Below are 20,275 nucleotides of genomic sequence, written 5' to 3'. Positions count from 1 at the left end.
AATAGATATAAACTCCCTTGAGAGTGCAATCAGGAAATGTCTTAGCCAGCATGAGCTCAGTTTTGGGTACTTGTTATCTTTGTTTTTAATATAATTTGTTTAATTGTAAGTTTATATAATTTACATTTTTATAATAGCTGTGTTGAACAACTGGCTCACACAGAATCCGTAAAATTTTTTAAAATTAAGGTGCCTTGGTGGCTCAGTTAGTTAAGCATTTGCCTTTGGCTCAGGTCATGATCTCAGGGTCTTGGGATTGATCAAGCTCCTTATTAGGCTACTGCTTGGCGAAGAGGCTGCTTCTCCCTCTCCTTCTGCCTGCTACTCCCCCTGCTTGTGCTGTCTCTTTTTCTCTGTCAAATAAATAAATGAAATCTTAAAAAAAAATTTAAATTACTTCTTGTGAGCTAGTCTAACTCCAAGTTAACAACTGGCTTGTCTTCAAAGAATGAAGAAAAATTAATATTAATATTTGCTTGAGCAATATGTAATGACATTTGGGTTCTGAGAGGTGCACAATTTAGGTGATTTTTCTACTTGTTAATTTTCTAGAACTCTATGTATCTATCAATAGGTAAATCAAAAGCAGTGATTAAAATCATCACATGCTAGATCAATAGATGATAGTTTTCTGTAAATTTGTGTGTTGAGTGTAAAGTATGTCTCACCTCCTCTCAGGAAAAAAAAGAAAGAATCCAGAGAAAAAGATATTTGCCTATTGAATGAATGACATGTTTTATGGATGGAATTGTGTCTCTTTAAATCTCTTATGTTGAAGCCCCAACATATGTGACTTATTTGGAGATGGGGCCTTTGAGGATATAATTAAGTTAACTGAGGTCATAATGGTGGGGTCCTAATTTGATAGGACTAGTGTCCTTACAAGAAGAGGAAGAGACACCACCAGAGCTCTCTCTGTGCATAAGGGCAGGTCAAAGCCATATGAGGTCATAGCAAGAAAGCACCATTAGCAAACTGAGGAGAGAGGCCTCACAGAAACCAATCCTGCTGGCACTTTGACCTTGGACCTCTGTGAGAAGATAAGTTTCTGTTGTTTAGGCCACCCCATCTGAGATATTTTGTTATGGCTGCCCAAATGGACTAATACAACATGCAAATAATGCAATTCCATAGCAATAGCATAATTCTCATACCTCAGGCTCTGTCACAAGGTCACGCAGAATTTCTTCCTGTCTCCTCCTCTTCGATGAACTTCTACTTAACTCTACAGGTCAAAGGTTACCATTTCTGGGAAGCATTCCTTGGTTTCCCCCAGTATGTGTCAGGCCTTCCTCCCCTGTGAACAGCTCTATTATCATGATGATCATAGTGTTTTTATCCTAACACAAATCCTTTGAATTCTTTATTTTTTAAAAAAGAGTGATTTATTTAATTTAGGAAGAGAGGGAGAGAGAGCGAGAGAGAGTGAGAGTGAGTGAGAGAGAGAGAGCACACAGGGGGAGTGGCAGAGGGAGAGGGAGAGAGAGAAAATCCTCAAGCAGACTCCTTGCTGAGCACACACCTGAATGTGGGACTCTATCCCAGGACCCTGAGATTGTAACCTGAGCCCAAATCAAGTCAGCTGCTTAACCAACTGAGCCACTCAGGTGCTTCTCTTTAAAGAATCCTTTAAATAAAGGTAGATTACTTATTAGGAATTAAGATTCAACATACTATCCACCTGTGTTGCCCATTGTTAGCCACTAGCCACATGCAGCTCTTAGTACTTAAATTTAAATACAATTTAAATATAATTGAAAATTCAGTTCCTCCTTTGCATTAGCCACACTTCAAATACTTAATAACCATTTGTGCCTGGTGGCTACTGCATTGAGATCTTACATATAGAACACTTCCATCATTGCAGGAAGTTGTATAGGACAGAGCTGCAGTAGACTGTAAGCAATTTGAGGCAGGGGGCAAGCTTTGCAATCTTTTCGCATTGCTTTATGTCCTAGCATCTAACCTAGTGCTTGCTCTACAGTAGGCATCCAGTAAGTATTAGCTGAATTATTAAAAGAAAAAAATTAACACTATTTACCTAGTTGTAGCTACTGAAAGCATTCATGGTTCCTAGAGATCACAGAAATAAACACACCTACATAAATTTGTTTTTATAACTGGCAAGTAAAACGCTAAAAATAAGCAATTTTCATTTTTCCTGGGATGAGAACATGAAGATGCATTAAGATGCAATTATAAAATTCATCTCAGGTGTTAATATAGCAATCTATAGTTGTTAATTCGGAAGCACGATATCGATTCTAATTTATTTTTTTCTAGGTCATCTCTGCTTCATTGCTCTGTAAGTGACCCTATGGACTCATTAAATCTTTCAGCATGATATTTATGCAACCCTATTTAATGAGTCCTCCAACACCCTGAAGTCTCTGGATCTCATACCTATTATTTCAGTGGCAAACTTCTGAATTTAATTAATCGTCTTCTTCCTGGACACAAAGGAGGTCAGGAAAAGGTTGCCCAGTCGTACACAACTCTCTTCTTGCAGACAGCCCCTTTGTTGCCACATTTAAAGATATTCGAAGAGACCCACAATAACACTTGGGAATCTGAGTATTTAGAGGTTCCAACCCTAGGAATCTTTTCTTTATTTCTTGCTCAAATGTTTCACAAGTTAGCCCAAAGCAGTCCCCCTCACTCAAACTCAGGAACAAAAGGAGAAGCCCCATATGACAGGACTTAAATACCATCTAAAAAAAGGTATTTCTCTTCCAAGATGTTCCTTTAGATTTCCTGGTAACTTCACGGATAAACACTAGGGCCAAGTACTCATTATTTTAGTGAATAAATGAAGACCATGAAAACAACTGCTTGGCCCTGGTGCAAAGCCCAATGTGTACCCTAACTTCTATCTTGTATAATTCAGGACATAACTTTTCAAGTGGGAGAAGGAGGTTGTGGTTAGCGAGGGTGTTCTAGAGGGGGAGCATGTAGAGAGAAGAGAAGGGCAAGATCTCCAGGGAAGCAAAGCGATTTAGTCTCTGGTTTGAACTCAGCCCCAACACGCATAAGCTGGATGGAGTAGAGAGGAAAGGAGGAGAGGATGGAGGAGAGTCAGAGTTGGGAGGGGACGAGGGTCTCCGTCCTCAATCCTCATGCTTTATAAATTTTTTAATTTTTTATTTATTTATGATAGTCACAGAGAGAGAGAGAGAGAGAGAGAGAGAGAGAGAGAGAGGCAGAGACACAGGCGGAAGGAGAAGCAGGCTCCATGCACCGGGAGCCCGATGTGGGATTCGATCCCGGGTCTCCAGGATCTCGCCCTGGGCCAAAGGCAGGCGCCAAACCGCTGCGCCACCCAGGGATCCCCCAATCCTCATGCTTTAAAGAGGAGAACAGTGAGCCTTAGCAGCCGTGGACAGAGATGGATGTGTCAAAATCCTTTTAACCTACTTGTACAGGTGGCACTTGTCTCAGTCTCCACTATGCTTGGCATGGCTTGCCCGCTGGATATGATGAGCACAGAAAACACCTTTCCTGCCTCTCTCCCATGGCCTGGGAGCTGCTGTCAATGGTGACCCCCTGGAGGTGGAGCCCTGTGTTCACAGGGCTGGAAGTGTTCTAACATCTAATCCTGTGGGATGTTCTTTTCTAAGACACTAGTTTAAAAACAAGTGATTTTGAGAAACTCAAACATCCTTGTTATGAGATTTAATTACTCTTGCTGTTGTGATCAGTTTGGGGGCTAAATTCCTGGCCAGATTCGGTTGAAAACGTATGAAGCCTGGAGTGTACCACCAGGAAGGAAACAGCGTTTGGTGTCATGAATGTGTCTATTCCTTTCAGCCACTCAGAGAGATTTCCTTCCCTTGACACAGAGCCAGCTAGGTAGTCTTCCCATTTTATAGATGTGTATACTGGGGGCACAGATGGTACACCTTTATTGCTTGCCTGTCCATGAAATGTGAGCAAGAGATATTACACCCCTGACATCTAGATCACAAAATCATGGCTTCACATTAGAAACAACAAATACCCCCCATTTGCTTCGATATAGATGGAACTGGAGGGTATTATGCTGAGTGAAATAAGTCAATCGGAGAAGGACAAACATTATATGGTCTCATTCATTTGGGGAATATAAACAATAGTGAAAGGGAATAAAGGGGAAGGGAGAAGAAATGGGTAGGAAATATCAGAAAGGGAGACAGAACATGAAAGACTCTTAACTCTGGGAAACGAACTAGGGGTGGTGGAAGGGGAGGTGGGCGGGGGGTGGGGGTGACTGGGTGATGGGCACTGAGGTGGGCACTTGACGGGATGAGCACTGGATGTTATTCTATATGTTGGCAAATTGAACACCAATAAAAAATAAATTTATAAAAAAATCATGGCTTCAGATATTTACTAAGAAAGCTGAAGGGCATAATACATAGCATGCAGTCTCTAAGGTTGGACATTCTTTGTATGATCTTGGGAAAATCTATTAACTTTTTAGAATATTAGTTTCCTCTGCTTTGCAATAGTGAGACTAGGAGCATACCACATGTGATATGCTCTGAAGGTGCTTGGCAACATAGTAAGTGCTTGATAAATGCTAGTTGTTTTGTTATTATTTATTTAAATGTCAGGAGGAAAAAGCCTTTTTAATGCTCCCCTATGGCCTTGAATTGCTCTTTATTATTTAAGAACAGGTAGGACCTGTGTTTTTTGCTCTTCTGTGCTCCCTATTGAAATTAAAATTGGCCCAGCCCAGAATAAAGAAGGCACTTAATAAATCCTTGACATAAATTAATAATTTTTCAATGCTATATCACTGGCATTTTTATAGACATTGAGGGGTGTGTGTGTGTGTGTGTGTGTGTGTGTGTGTATACACACACACACATATCCTTTTATATTTGTCTTTATGCAAAGGGTTCATGTATACCCAGAATGAGCAAACATCCTTTTTTGTTTATTTGCAATCTTGCTATATAGTGATTTGTATTTAGAAGTTACTACGGTTAAAAATATGACCCACCTTTTTAACCTCCATTTAGTAATCTCTAGTGGATAACAAGAAATACACCTTTCATCATTGAGGGTTTGCATTCACAAATTTTAAAATGTGAAATTTCAAGAACTTATGTGATGAGTATTCTGAGGATCAATCTTACAGGAAAAAAATCACTCTTTTCTAGCAAATGAGCAATGGCTTTATGTACTATTACTTGTTATTCATTCATTTTCTGTTCAGCTATAATCTATCAGTGGAAATGTATGAGGTGAGTGAAACATTTGGAGGAAATATTAAATGAGGCACAAAAATGTACTTTTCATATACTAGTAGAAAAGGCCTTTTTGTTCTTTTTCAGGTACAAAACAATGTAATTTTTTGTTCTGTTTTAGCAATGAAATCTATTTTCTCATGGAACATATGAAATTGGTTTATTTTTATATTGCCTTTTATATGTGAAAAGCTAAAGGGACAATAGTAACTATGTGATTAAAGATTTTCTTAATGTCCAGGTATTATGGGAATACTTATCTCTTGAAAACAAACATTTTTGCTAGCAGGAAACTCAGTTGACCTTCTAAAGGAAAAACAAGTGGTGAACCAGTCATTATAAGCCTGATAGAGCACTGGAACCAAAATGTGATACTTAGGTATCTCTTGCATTTGTTTTAAAAAACAAAACCCAAGTCACATATTCTGAACTTCACTGTCATTCACCTCCTCAGGGAGAATTCAATATTCTATCTGTGGCATTAAATGTTTCATAATAACTCTCAAAAACACCAGGACAGTAATAAGAGCATTAAAAAAATCCAATGATGCTTATAACTGATGACTTAAAAGATACCCTAAACATTTATAGCCAAATGAAGAAGTCATTGTCAAGGTCTCCCTGATGCCTTCCTAGAGGAATCAATATCACTCACCCTTCCCCTGCTCCACTTTCCCATGTGGGCTTTACTACAAGGTCACCACGGGAACAAGATCATCACTATTGGGAAGACACTGATGGAATTCATAGCCAGGCTGTAGCTTTGCTCTCAAATGGCATTTTCTGCCTTTCTCTAGTGGCAGAGTCCACAGTAATAAATAAAAAGATATCAGAGAGTCAAGCTCGTGATTAGGCCAAAATTTTAAAATACAATAAAACTTGAGGAAAGCAGCTTTAAGCTCTTCCTTCCAGGTGCTAGGACCAAGAGGTAGGAATGTACTAGATCCTTGCTTGTCAAATGTGGTCCATGGAAATGTGGCAGCAAGGGTATCCCCTGGAAGCCAGTTAGAAATGCAGATCTCTGGGAATCCCTGGGTGGCTTAGCAGTTTAGCGCCTGCCTTTGGCCCAGGGCATGATCCTGGAGATCTGGGATTTAGTCCCGTATTGGGCTCCCTGCATGGAGCCTGCTTCTCTTTCTGCCTGTGTCTCTGCCCCGCCGCCCCCCCACCCACCCCGTCTCTCATGAATAAATAAAATCTTAAAAAAAAAAAAGAAATTCAGATCTCAGGTCCCATCCAGACCTTCTGAATCAGAATGCATTTTAACAGGATCTCTAGGTAATTCATACACTCATTAAAGCTTGAAAAGTGCTGAGCTAGAGCATCACTGCATGTGGTGATTGATGTAGAGGAAGAGAAAGAAATTACACCTTTTCTTCCCCAAAAAAGTTGTTTTCACTAATTCTTTGACATGTTTCTAAACCATATGGCTTCATATATCAACAAGTGCTTGAAGACAAAAACATGAGCCTCACTGTAGAAATCTACTTTCAATACGTCAGAATAAATGCATTTTGCTTTCTTTATAATCTCTTTTTTCCCTGAAATGCATATGCACTGGAATAACTTGGGCCAGTTTTCTTATTAGCAAAAGGAATATAGTAGATTTCATGATGCATTTCCTCTAGTAAGTTAAAGTCCTCTCTAACATCTGAGCTTCATTTTGCTCCAACCAGCAGCCCCTGGCCCAAGCATTCCTATTAGTGAGGTTATTTTCAAAAGCTCTTGATAGTAGAGAATCAGGAAATCATGAGCTATCCCCTTAATTCAAAATATCATGTGGGAATACAATGACTTTTGCTGGATTTTTTTTTTTTTTTTTTTTTTGCTGGATTTTTAAAAGGAAGGGTGTAGTAAGTTGAATGGAGTGGGTCAGGAGGACTTGCTGAGAGATAACTTAATCCCACTAGAGTTTAAGATAGTAAGACTGTGGGCAACCAGTGCTGCAAGAAGTAGGAACGTAAAAATGTCTCAAAAGCAGAAATAACAATGTGAGTGTAAGAAAGAAAGATCAAGTTCTAAAAGGAAGCCAGTTTTGCAAATAGAGAAATAAAATGAAGAAAGAAGAAGATAAGAGGGAAGAATGAAATTTAATGTCAAGAACAGAGAGAACAATGCTGGAAAAAGTAAATACCAGGGAATATGGGTAAAGATGAGGGTGCATCATGGGTGTAGCTGAAAACTATGGCAGGAAAAGAATGGGAATGTAGAGAAAGGCTGGTGGGGGACAGGGCAGTATGAAAAACAAAGGAGCAAGTCAATGATGCCTATAAATCTGATGGCCACATGCCACCACTCTCTCAAAAGCGACCCCTCCCATCCAGTCCTACCTGGCCGGAAGGACGGTGGTCACCACTTGAGAGCTTGAGGGTTGGGGGGAGTAATGTTGGGGGAAACAGAGGGATCCTCATGGCAAGTTTCCGACAAGAATGAGGAGGAACCGTCCCCCTGTGTGGGAAAAAAAGGGAGGCTGTCATTTTTGTGGCATTGAAATTGATTTCTAATCATTGGTTGTTTCAAATTATTTGTCTGGGAGCTCTCCTGGAGTACCTTCTAGAATGGAGATTTAAAATCTCTACCTCCTTTGTCTATTCCAACACTTCCAACCACAAATGCAATGGGATTGGCAACTGAATTCTCCTTGGTTCTTGCCTGCCCTCTGTAGGAATCAGATGTTACATACGATTATAACTAGTAGTTTTGAGAAAATCTCTACAAAATCCTACTACTGTCATGAAACTTGAAAAAAGATTTTATTGAATCCCTGACAGCAACTGAACAACACAGCCCAGTGAGTCCGGGCTTAATGGCTATACTTTTCTCTCTCAAAGAGAGAAAACTATTTTTTAAATGCATAAGGTGAGTTTTGTTAGCCCTCTACATAACTCATTTGTTAAAAAAAAATTATTGAGCACCAACTATGTGCCTCTCATTGTTCTTGGGTGCCTAGAACTCAAGAGCATCAGTGAGCAAAACAGTCAAAACCCAACCCTCCAGTGAAAATGCAGCTTACATTTTCCCTAGGGAGGGATCAACACTGGACAGCACATCTGAGAAAGAAGTAAATGATCTAATGAGAGAAGGTGATAAATACTACGAAAAACAGAAAGTAGAGCTGAATAAAAGGAAGAGGAGATGCCAGGGATGGGGAAGTGGTGGAAAGGGTGTGCATTTAAATGGTCATGGAAAGCCTCTTTGAAAAGAAAGTTTTTTTTTTTTTATTGTTTATTTGAGAACAAGAAGGAGAGAGGAGGGAGAGTGAGAGGGCACAAGCAGGGGGAGGTGCAGAGGGAGAGGGAGAAGCAGGCTTCCTGCTGAACAGGGATCCTGATGTGTGGCTTGATACCTGGGATCATGTCCTAAGCTGAAGGCAGATGCTTAACTGACTGAGCCACCCAGGTGCCCTGTAAAGAAAGCTTTGAGCAAAGACCTGAACAACAGGATGGAGTTGCCCAAGCAGACCCTTGAGAGAATAAATGAACATCCTGAGCAGAGGAAATACTCCATACAAGAGTCCAAGGTGGCACTGGCCTCACTTGTTGGGTCCTAGCAAGGAACCCAGGATGGCTGAAGCAGAGAGTAGATCAATGAGGAAACAAAGAGGGGATGCAGCAAAGTGGAGTCAGATTATGTCGGACCTTGTAGATTTTTATTTCTCAGAGAGATGGAAGCCATGAAAGAGCGTTGAACTGAGGAGTGAGCTGATTTATGTTCTAAAAGATGACTCTGTCTGCCCTGTTGGAAATAGATTGTGAGTGGGCACATGTGGAAGTGAGAAGACCAGTTAAGGGGCTATTTAGAAATGTAGTTGAGAAATGATGGTGGCTTTGGCTAAGGCAGTCACACTGCGACTGGTACCTCAACAATTATCAAGATGTCCTGTTTTATGATTTTGCAAGTCCTGCAGTATTTTTGAATCCACCTAGAACAAAGTCCCAATAATAAATGAGAATTGCAACAGCTTATTATGAATTTCCTAAAATCTAAGAACTATTTTTAAAAAACAATATGTAAGAATCAAAGGAAAATGAAAAAAAAAATCCTTTCCAGCCAAAGCTAGAAGACAACATATAACCTAGTTTCTACATGTCACTAAAAACATATACATGCTGCTGGCTACTATCTTACACAGGATTTCCCATATGCTAGCATAATTTGAGAGGGCAAAATCCATTTTGATGCCAAAATAATTAAACATGTTAAGCACACCCCCAATTGTATAAAGTTATTTTTGTGTGAGTGTGTGTGTGATGGTCACAGAGGGTATGTAGAGAGAGAATCCATGCAAACTATCAGAAATGTCATGAACTGTTTATTATTCCATCACAAACATTAGCAAAAGTTAAATCTACCTCTATCGATAAAACTCTTTGAAATGTGAAACTCTTTGAAATATGGAAATACTACTTGAGCGTTGGTTTCACCTACAAAGTCAAATATCTCCTTGTTAAATTCAAAGATTGTCCTCAGCAAATGATTATAATAAATGTGGAAGATTTGTATCAATTGATGTTTGTTGATAGAAAATGCATTACTAGGACTCCACGTGGAAGGTTTGTTATTTGTTAATTTGGCCGTAGGCAGAATACATGGGAAACGGAGAATGTGACTCCTGCTCTTAGAAACTGCTTTCCTATTTTAAACTGAAATTTTCTTTAGCATTTTTTCTGCTCAGTGGTCATGCATTCTTTCTTTTGAAATAGCTTTTTCTCTAGTCTCCATATGCTGCTTCATCAAATGTTTCAAAGCACCAGGAAAATTCCTTGTTTGATATTCTACAGGTCCGTATTTCTCTTGATTTGAATTTGCCATCCTTCCCCTGAAAATGTTGAGGGCCATGGTAGAATCAGGTAGTGGTTCCTGAGGTAATGAAATATTTACATTCTTTGCTTTAAAAAGAATTTAGGGAGTGGGTGTTGACTATTTTTATTATTCTAGCTATACCAAAGCAGGGCTTTAGAAACAAACTAGAAATACATTTGGAATAAAACATCTAATTAGTATTGGCAAAATTCACACAAATCAAGCAAAATGGCAGGCACACAGAGTAGAAGTTAACCCAAAAGGTTTTCTGGGGGATCATAGTTGCATGAAGACTTTTGTGTTATGGAAAGTGGGCAGATGAAAGTCAATGGGATTAAAGTCCATCTCATCCTATTCCTGATGTTAAACTCAATTCTTGTGGGAAGAATCTGAACATCATCAACCCATACACACTCTGCTCTGACAAGTTCTCTTTGGATCCCTTCTCCTCCAAATTATATACCCATCACTGTACTTCACATTTCCTCATCCTTAGGAAAGAAAGTAGGGGTAAAGGAAGAGGAAAAAAAGTTAAGGGAGCCGAGAAAAGGGGGAGTAATCAATGACAACCATGTGAATTTCCATTCCAAATTCAGTTAAATCTCAAACCCAGTTGCCTTGTGGGAGCTAATAGATAACAGAAATCCATGAGGCAGCCTGGAGAATGCCACGCAGGCCTAAGGGGAGCCTCATCTCTGCCCTAAAGATTTGTTTACATATTGGCTGTCTGTAATCACAAACATTTTTTTTCAGATTTTATTCCTAAGTAATCTCTACACCCAATTTGGGGCTTGAACTCATAGCCCTGGGAACAGCAAGTATGTGCTCCACTGAGCCAGCTAGGTGCCCCATATAGTTGAATCTGTAAAGAGAAATTCATTATTTAATAAGAAAATTTCCAAGTATTAAGTAATAGCATGAGAGTTTTGTAATGTGCTGACTTACTTAGGCTGAACTACATTTCCTAGAGTTCCTTTTTCTTTATTTTTACAGTAATGTGAGTTACAGGGGAGACTCTCCTGAATGTTGGATGGTTGAAAGGGAGGCAGTGGCCATCTGTAACACATACACTTTTGCAGATCTATCGAATGGGGTCTGGAATAGTTTCCCGTTCTCTTTGGATCTTTAGTTGTTCTGACTTAGAAGCCTAGGCCAGGTGTATGTGTGTGCAGTTCTGCGGTAAATACTCAATTTTCTACAGGTTCTATTTTTCTGGTGAACTTCAACCAATATAGATGTTAATGAATTCAAACATTTTAGAAATGCCATGTGGGTATTTTCTATCTCTGGTTAGGTTACTTGGGTTATCCTTCTCATTGAAAACAACCAAGAAAGCTGGATTTAATATTAAAACTATCTTCTTGGGGCACCAGGGTGGCTCAATGGTAGAGCATCAGCCTTTGGCTCAGGCTGTGATCCAGGGTCCTGGGATCAAGTCTCGCATCAGGCTTTCTACAGGGATTCTGCTTCTCCTTCTGCTTGTGTCTCTGCCTCTCTGTGTCTCTCATGAATAAATAAATAAAATCTTAAAAAATAAATAAAGTATCTTCTTTAAACAACCTAAGAACCACAAAAATTTATTTATTTATTTATTTTTAATTTTTAATTTATTTATTTATGATAGTCACAGAGAGAGAGAGAGAGAGAGAGAGAGAGAGAGAGGCAGAGACACAGGCAGAGGGAGAAGCAGGCTCCATGCACCGGGAGCCCGATGTGGGATTCAATCCCGGGTCTCCAGGATCGCGCCCTGGGCCAAAGGCAGGCGCCAAACCGCTGCGCCACCCAGGGATCCCAGAACCACAAAAATTTAAAGAATGATCAGGCCCAAACTTCAGGGACATCAAACCTAGACAGGGAATCCACTTTTGCCCTGAGGGGATTTTGCTACTGCTGGAAATTTTGAATTCACCTTTTGAAAGCCCGGTAGGGTAGGGCTATAAATCAAAGCCTGTGGCCTGTACAGAATGAAGAATCTCATAGGGAACTTTCCTTGCAATAAGCTAGACATATAGATTATAGATTTAAAAATAAACCAAATAGCACTATGGAATCAAATAGAATAGAAAAGCTAGAATTAAAAGCTCAGAAAAAAAGGAGAAGAGCAGGGTAAACAAAGAATTGGTGAATTAGAAAAAGGGTCAGAGAAAAATTGCCCACAGGGTAGCACAGAGAAATGAAAAGATGGAAAATACTGAAAAGAGTTACAAGACTGAGTTGATGGAGTAAGATTCATTTTATTTTACATGTAAATAATGTAATGGAAGCCATTTTTGCTGAGTTTCTACATAATTGAGGAAAGTTATCCATCTAGCCACCTCAAAAATATATTTAGATACATTTTAGAAAACCTCCAGAGAACACACACACACAAAATTCCTAAATGCAAGAAAAGGAGGAAAAGTGCAAGCTATTTTCAAAAGAATTACACTAAGACTAACAGCTTCCCAATAATAAGAGAATCCAGATGGCAGGGGAATTTTATCTTCAGTGTGCTAAAAGACAATAATGGTCAGCCTAAAATTTTATACCCAGTGAAACTATCCTTCCAGAATGAAGGTAAAATAAAGACGTTTTCAGACAAAAATGAAAAGAAAACCAAAACCTCCAGAGTTTGTCATTGGTAGGCTGTATAAAGGAAATTCTAAAGGATGGAGAAGATAGTCCCAAATGGACATTTGGAGGCACAAGATAGAATGCTGAACAAAAAATCTGGTGAATATGTAGATAAATCCAAATGAACACTGACTGTATAACATAGAATAAGGATGTCTTATTTGTTTAGAAATGTATATAGAATTATTTAAAAATTTTAAGAATAAATCAGGAGGAGACAGAGTCAAAACTATCCTACTGTTCTAGTATTGCGCAGGAAAGTCAATGTATCTAAGCTTTATATTCAAGAAAATAATGAATAACTACATATTTTAAAATGAAGTTATTTACATTGATACAAATGAAAAAGAAATTTCTTCCACAGAAAAAAACAAAACACAAACCATTGGGTGGACCTACCAAGACTTGACAATGAGCAAAACATAGTCAACAGGCAGCCAGTTTGTACTCTGTGGTCTGGCTTCTATGAGAAGGTCCACAGGGTGATAGCAGGGAGAATCCACATTTCCCCACTAAGTTACAAAGGATCAGGCAAGGAATAAGCTTTTACTTTAAATCCCCTAATCTCTCTCTCTCCTTCACACTGTGAAGGCAGGACTGAAATCACTACATTGAGAGTTCTGTCTCAGGGCCCAGTGTAGGTCTGACAAGACTTCACCCAGAAGGATGAGTTCCTCATCCTGTTCATTCTAAAGATGTCAGAGGAAATGAGGAATATCAGTCTATATTCCCCTGATAGATGGAAAAAAAAAAGAGCCAGTAGACCACATGATGAAATGTTCTTTTGCTATAAATTAAAATGCCCTAAAGCTTCCTGGAATTCTCTCTTATTGATGAGCTCAATTTAAAACAGAAAACCTGTGTTCTAAGAAGCATCAAAGACAAATTAAGTGTCAGAGAAAAAGTAAATTTCACATTTATTGACTGTTTTATGAGGTTATGGAGATGGTTCATTAAAAAGTCCCCTCAAAGATGATTCTTCTTGTAGTCAGAGCCAGTAGCTGCAAAGTGATCAATATACAGTGGAATATTTGTAGCATATTTGGGGCAACTCCTAATTAACAATGCTTCAGCATATTAAAATAAATCTTTTTGAAGTGTTCAGGAGAAAGGCAGAATGTCCTTTTTATAATGAATCAGTTTAGAGTTGAATGTAACCACAGACGGTATCATTTCTCTCCACTCGAAGTTGGGTTGGGAGTTGCTTCTATCACCCTTCATACACATATACCCTTTTCCTATTGGCTTTGGCAAACCCAGATGGAAACCCCAAGGAAACCAATTATGTCATTGATATAATTGGTGGGGTTTATTGCATCCATCTTAAGAACTCTGCAGCTATAGACTTCATAAAAACACACACCTTGAACAAAGCTAAAAATAGTATACACTCAGGAACTGAATAAAATATTTCACTGCTAGAATACATGAACTGAACATTTCTTCAGAATTTAGAACTTTACTGAAAAGGAACTGAGTATTCGCTTTCAAAGATGTCTACTGGTGTTTGTAACTTAAGAATTTCAGAAGGCTTTATGTATAAGACTGCACAGTGTAACTTTACATTAAAATGAAGGCCAAAATATTTATCTATTGTACTAGTTGTGTCTAGGAATCACCTACTTCCATTTTCCTCAATGCGCTCAAAAATTACATACAAAAGGAATAGACTCATTGATCTCTTTTTTAGTGGGAAAATATACTCTATATAAGAAAAACACTTGGTGCATGTCACAATGTTGGACATTCTCAAATAAACTTTCACACTGTTACTGGCCAAATTTGGTTTCCTACCAAATATGTGCCAGTAGGATGGAAGTTCTTGATCCTAGTGTGGAAATGAAATGGTTTTGATAGAAGCAAATTGTCCTCTGACTGTTCTATTGGAGGATGGTAACAATTTTAGGAACTTGAGTGGATACTTACAGATCATAAGCCCATGGTTGACTAAAAAGCCCTTTGAGTTACATAGGTTACACTTTGGATTAATCTTCATTTGTAGCTTGCTCTACATCCACCAGAACTCCTTGCCATTGAAGAACTGTTTTCTTTCAGCAATTGGCTTTTCAAATTTCTTTTGTTAAAAAAAAAAATACTTGTTCAATTTTAAAGGAGTTGTTTGGTTATCAAAGGCTTGGAAAATTACGCAGCTTATAATTGTGGTTCTGAACAGCCCAAAATAGTAATGCCAGGAGAATATACGAATGTAAAAATAGCTTCCTCCCTGTTTTGGAGGAGGTTACAAACATTAAGCACATTATTATACTAGTTAGAAAAAGTGGATGAAGAGAAACTAAGTGATTATATTGGACAATATGGTGAAAGAAACTGACAAATGGAAGAAATATGATGCCATGTAGTGTGTATTTTTGCTGTACGCAAAAGATTAGCCATTATTGGTTTCTAGGTAGAAAACTACTTACTGCATCTTAAAATACTTGAAAAAGGAACGGTAGTCCCCTCAGTTAACTCTGACAGTTTGTCATGATTTCCTCTTCAGAGAAAGGTTGAAATTACCTTTAATATTACCTACTATAGAGTCAACTCAATTTCTTGTCCAACATTCAATGATAGAACAGCACATAAATTTCTAGATGTCATAAAATCATTCTAACTTCTCACCTTTCTAACTGAATGGAACTGACTCAGTTAAACCTCTTTTATAAATACTACTGGTCGGTTTCATTCCCTTGAGTTATTGTTCTTTCTTTTTTTATATAAATTTATTTTTTATTGGTGTTCAATTTGCCAACATATAGAATAACACCCAGTGCTCATCCCGTCAAGTGACCCCCTCAGTGCCCATCACCCATTCACCCCCACCCCCCACCCACCTCCCCTTCCACCACCCCTAGTTCATTTCCCAGAGTTAGGAGTCTTTCATGTTCTGTCTCCCTTTCTGTTATTTCCCACTCATTTTTTCTCCTTTCCCCTTTATTCCCTTTCACTATTATTTATATTCCCCAAATGAATGGGACCATATAATGTTTGTCCTTCTCCGATTGACTTCTTTCACTCAGCATAATACCCTCCAGTTCCATCCACGTCGAAGCAAATGGTGGGTATTTGTCACTTCTAATGGCTGAGTAATATTCCATTGTATACATAGACCACATCTTCTTTATCCATTCATCTTTCGATGGAAACCGAGGCTCCTTCCACAGTTTGGCTATTGTGGACATTGCTGCTAGAAACATCGGGGTGCAAGTTTCCCGGCATTTCATTGCATCTGTATCTTTGGGGTAAATCCCCAGCAGTGCAATTGCTGGGTCATAGGGCAGATCTAGTTTTAACTCTTTGAGGAACCTCCACACAGTTTTCCAGAGTGGCTGCACCAGTTCACATTCCCACCAACAGTGTAAAAGGGTTCCCTTTTCTCCGCATCCTCTACAACATTTGTTGTTTCCTGTCTTGTTAATTTTCACCATTCTCACTGGTGTGAGGTGTTATCTCATTGTGGTTTTGATTTGTATTTCCCTGATGGCTAGTGATGCGGAGCATTTCCTCATGTGCTTCTGTTAATTTCCCTCAATCTATGTCGAGCTTCAAAGGCCATTCTGATACTGGATATGAAGAGGGATTATTTCAAAGCCAATGCTATCCTATTTCTGGTCCACATCCAACAATCACAGGAGCATGGATGAATGCTATGCTGGCCTGGACTTTCACTTGCCTATATTTGCTATTCTGTGCTTTGTTCTTTCTCCACATAACCTGCACTTGATCCTTTTCACTTCACTGTTTATTATTGCCCCTTCTTATCACAGACATTTCCTTTGATTAGCCACTGTGTCCTACAATATTAACAGTCATAATTTCTTATGTTATTACTAAAGTCATGGTTCCAAACCACAAAATTTTTAAGCCCTGAAGAACACCTCTTAATAAATGCCTTAGTTTAACATGAAGCCAAAAATCTCCAAAGGCAATCTTTAAATCCAGAGACAAGGTGATCATAAAGGCAACATGGATGAAAAGCAGAGAGATATCACTGTAGTTTCTATTTACAGTAAAAAAAATAAAGGCAATAGAAATAAATGCTGATGAGGTTGTGGAGAAAAAGGAACCTTTACGCACTGTTGGTGGGAATGCAAATTGGTACAGCCACTATGGAAAATAGTATGGAGGCTCAAGTACATCCACTACTTTTACATCCAAAGTAAACAAAAACACTAACTTGAAAAAATACATGCACCCTTATGTTTACTGCAGCATTACTTAAAATAGCCAAGATATGGAAGCAACCCAAGTGTCTATCCATAGATGAACGGATAAAAAAGTAAAAAAAAAAAAAAAAGTATATTTATACAATAGATCATTATTCAGCCATAAAAAAGAATGAGAGCTTGCCATTTGCAACAATATGGATGAAGTTAGGGGGTATTATGATAAGTGAAATAAGACAGAGAAAAACTATTACTATATGATTTCACTCATATGTAGAATTTAAGAAACAAAACAAATAAAAAGGAGACAAAAAATCAGAATTTAAATACAGAGAACAAACTGAGAGTTGCCAGAAGGGAGGTGGGTGGAGGGTTGAAGAAATATGTGAAGGGGATTAAGAGAGTACATTTACCATGATGAGCACTAAGTAAGTGTAAATTATTAAATCACTATATTGTACACCTGAAACTAATATAACATTGGATATTAATTATACATCAACGAAAATAAAAATATAAAAATAAATAAACATAATACCTCTCAAATGCCCCTTCTCCATATATCATCACTTTGGGGATTAGGGCTTCAACATGTGAATTTTGGGAGGACACAATTCAGTCCATAATACCATTTGATTTTGATTATTAGCTATTTTTGGACTAAACTGATCATGTGCAGACAGCCTCAGCGTTTTGCAAACAAAACAAAACAAAAATGAAGGCAAAAAAATTACTAAAAATTCATAGAAATACTTCAGATCTCTTGCTAAGAGGCCAAAAGAAAGAAGAAATGGGAAATTGCTATAAATATGGTAGTGGCACACACTGTTAATTACCTACCTAATTGCTATTTCTATTTCTTTGATAAGGTGCCTATTGACATGAAGATGAGGAGAAGCTAGACTCCCTCCACTCTTTTGAATGAGCCTGAATTGCACTAAGTCAATCATGCAAATGACACTCTCCTGCCAGTGACTGGTTTAGGAATGGGTATATGGCACAATCCTAGCCAATGAGGAAAATGGTATTGAGAAGATTCAGGAAGGATTTTTCCTTAATCCTATAAATAAAGGGTTATAAAATGAAGTCATTACCTTTTTTGCCTTTGTATGATTTTATGTAATGTGATGCATGGTGCTATGGCAGCCATCTTGTGACTGTGGGTTTATAGTACAGGCACGAAAGGCAACAAAGTGAGATTGCATGGTGGAAATTCTGAAAATACTTGGATTCTCGATGAGGTTGCTGAGCTATTAGATTAACCAATCCTAAAACTGCAACATGGCTGAACTTCCAGTAATTTGACTTACTAAGTTTATTATTGTGTAAGCCAGTTATAATTGGGTTTTCTGCCAAACTGCTGCAGAATGCACCCTGACTGATCAGTTGTCCAGCAGTTATTCTTCTAATGTGTAGTCATATGCAGTGAAAAATTTAAAGGTGCTTAACACCTACCATAACTGATTTTAGTTATGACAACCTAGCTCAGTAACAGAATCTTTGTAGGGTTTTTTATATTGAGTTACATAATTGGGACACATTTGTGATTGCATTATATCTATGAGACAAGTAGTTGACATTTTTAGACCAAAAACAAAGCAAAATAAAACTCTTGAGAACAACAATATCTCATAAGAGAGGTTAAAAAAAAAACACACAACCCCAAAGCTAGCTAATAAGATATCAATCCTAACCAAGGTATATTATGTCAATGTACAAAGTAATGACATGTGAATTCAAACAGCATGGATTGAAAATGTACATATTTGACTATATAATTTGGGGCTGATTATTAAGGTATTAATGTGTTTCTTTTTTTTTTTAATGTGTTTCTTAAATTCCAGTTGGACCTGAATCTTTTGCTCCACACATTTTGAAAGATCAATCCTAAATGGAAAGTATAGCAATTTCTGAAATAATCTTAAAACCTATCGCTAATGCATAATCAACCCAAGATGATGGCTAAGAATATTTAAATTGCAGGTTTTCATGAAGAGCATAAAAATTAGCAGCATATTTAAGTAATTATTAATTCTCAGATTTTCATTGCTGCTTCATCTATGTTGTCAGGCCTAAAAGCTTTAGGAGTCAAAAATATTAAATGTATTTCCTGCCTAATAAATAAAAAAGGACAAGAGTGGAAATAACTACAAAAATATATTTAGAGTTAGCCACAAAAAATTCTATAAGAAGTAAATTGATGAATGGACTATACAAGGAAATGAAAATAACAATTTTGAGCTTTGCAGGTTCAAATAATACTTGTATGGAATAGCAATACCTTTTAGAGTAGAGCTTTTAAGCCTCACATAGAATAATAATAAAACTAAAAAACTCATTTTTCGCAGACAAATAGTCACTGATGAATCAAAATGTATGGAATAATCTAAAATTAAGATGCTGTTTGCCAACCTAATAGTCTTTGATTTATAGATGATTAGTTTGTTTAAAGATAGTATTCACGAACAATTGATTTTGACCAAACAATAAGGATAAGGTCATTTTAAAGAGGAGTCACAATAAACTATTACTATTGGGGAAAATAAGATTTGTTTCTTGTTTTGTTTTGTTTTGTTTGTTTGTTTTGGTTTATGAGATCATTTTGTTGGCTAAAAACCTGGGTGATATTGGTACAGGACATCCTCTGCTGGACAGCGTCTGCCATTACAATATTTTATCAGATCTGAAGAGGCTTGGCTAATTCTTCTAATTATCCCTATTCTAGCAGGGAGAGAGGGAAGGTACTTCAAAGATATCTGAAACATCCCTCAGACTAACTATAATCAAAATGTCAAGAGCTGGGTTCCGAGGATCTGTAATTTGTAAATCTCACCAGTTGATGATAAATGTGTACTGAATAGTGCTAGTAAGATTTTTACCATAGTTGAGGAAGATACAAGAGTTTTACATGTAAGAATGGATCTGGCACTGTGTAAGGTACATGACCTACAGAGGTCTTATTCTAATCGAATGGAAAGAAAATGAAGTTATTGTGTATTATTTGATTCAGTTTACCTTGGGCTTTTCATCCAGGATCTGCTGACGTATCTCCTTGTGTTTCTCTACAAGTTTTTCTTGCCGTTTACTTTGTGCCTCTTCTAACTATAAGAAAGTTACAAAGAAAGTCATTTTCATCTAAACATTCAAGTGAATGTTTTCAGAAAAATTGAAAGCTTTTCAGATCTATGGCATACATTGGTTTCTTTCATATCCTGATCAAGAACTGCCCTTACAAGTGTAGGAGACTGTTGGAGTCAGTCCTGGGTGTTGGAGTGGAGGTGGGTGATCTATAGATTATGCTATTCTTAGATTTTTGTTAATGTTTGAAAATTTCTGTAATGTCAATTTCAAAAACAAAACAAAATAAAACTAATATGAAGAAGTGCCTTTGAAGGTTGCCATCTTCCTTATCATTGATGACAATGACAGGTTCTTTTGGGGGATCTCCTATTAACCTTATGT

At 37.8% G+C, this 20,275-nt stretch overlaps 1 protein-coding gene across 2 annotated transcripts in view; it reads right to left on the bottom strand.

Annotated features, from left to right (window-relative positions):
* Positions 1–20,275, bottom strand: part of PLCB1 (phospholipase C beta 1) — a 669,180-nt gene that overhangs the window by 65,424 nt on the left and 583,481 nt on the right. The window contains exons 31-32 of one of the 2 annotated variants that reach the window (XM_026012292.2): positions 19,829–19,915; positions 7,562–7,679 (exon numbers count right to left, since the gene is read on the bottom strand). In XM_026012292.2, the coding sequence (XP_025868077.1) occupies positions 7,581–7,679; positions 19,829–19,915 (186 nt within the window). In that variant the 3' untranslated portion in view covers positions 7,562–7,580. The remainder of the gene's footprint in view (positions 1–7,561; positions 7,680–19,828; positions 19,916–20,275) is intronic. The other variant, XM_026012291.2, reaches the window with a different exon arrangement.

Source organism: Vulpes vulpes, chromosome 14, assembly GCF_048418805.1.
Source record: "Vulpes vulpes isolate BD-2025 chromosome 14, VulVul3, whole genome shotgun sequence".
NCBI classification, from domain to species: domain Eukaryota; kingdom Metazoa; phylum Chordata; class Mammalia; order Carnivora; family Canidae; genus Vulpes; species Vulpes vulpes.
Note: the sequence above shows the minus strand (reverse complement) of the source record. Positions and strands in the feature narration are given on the sequence as shown.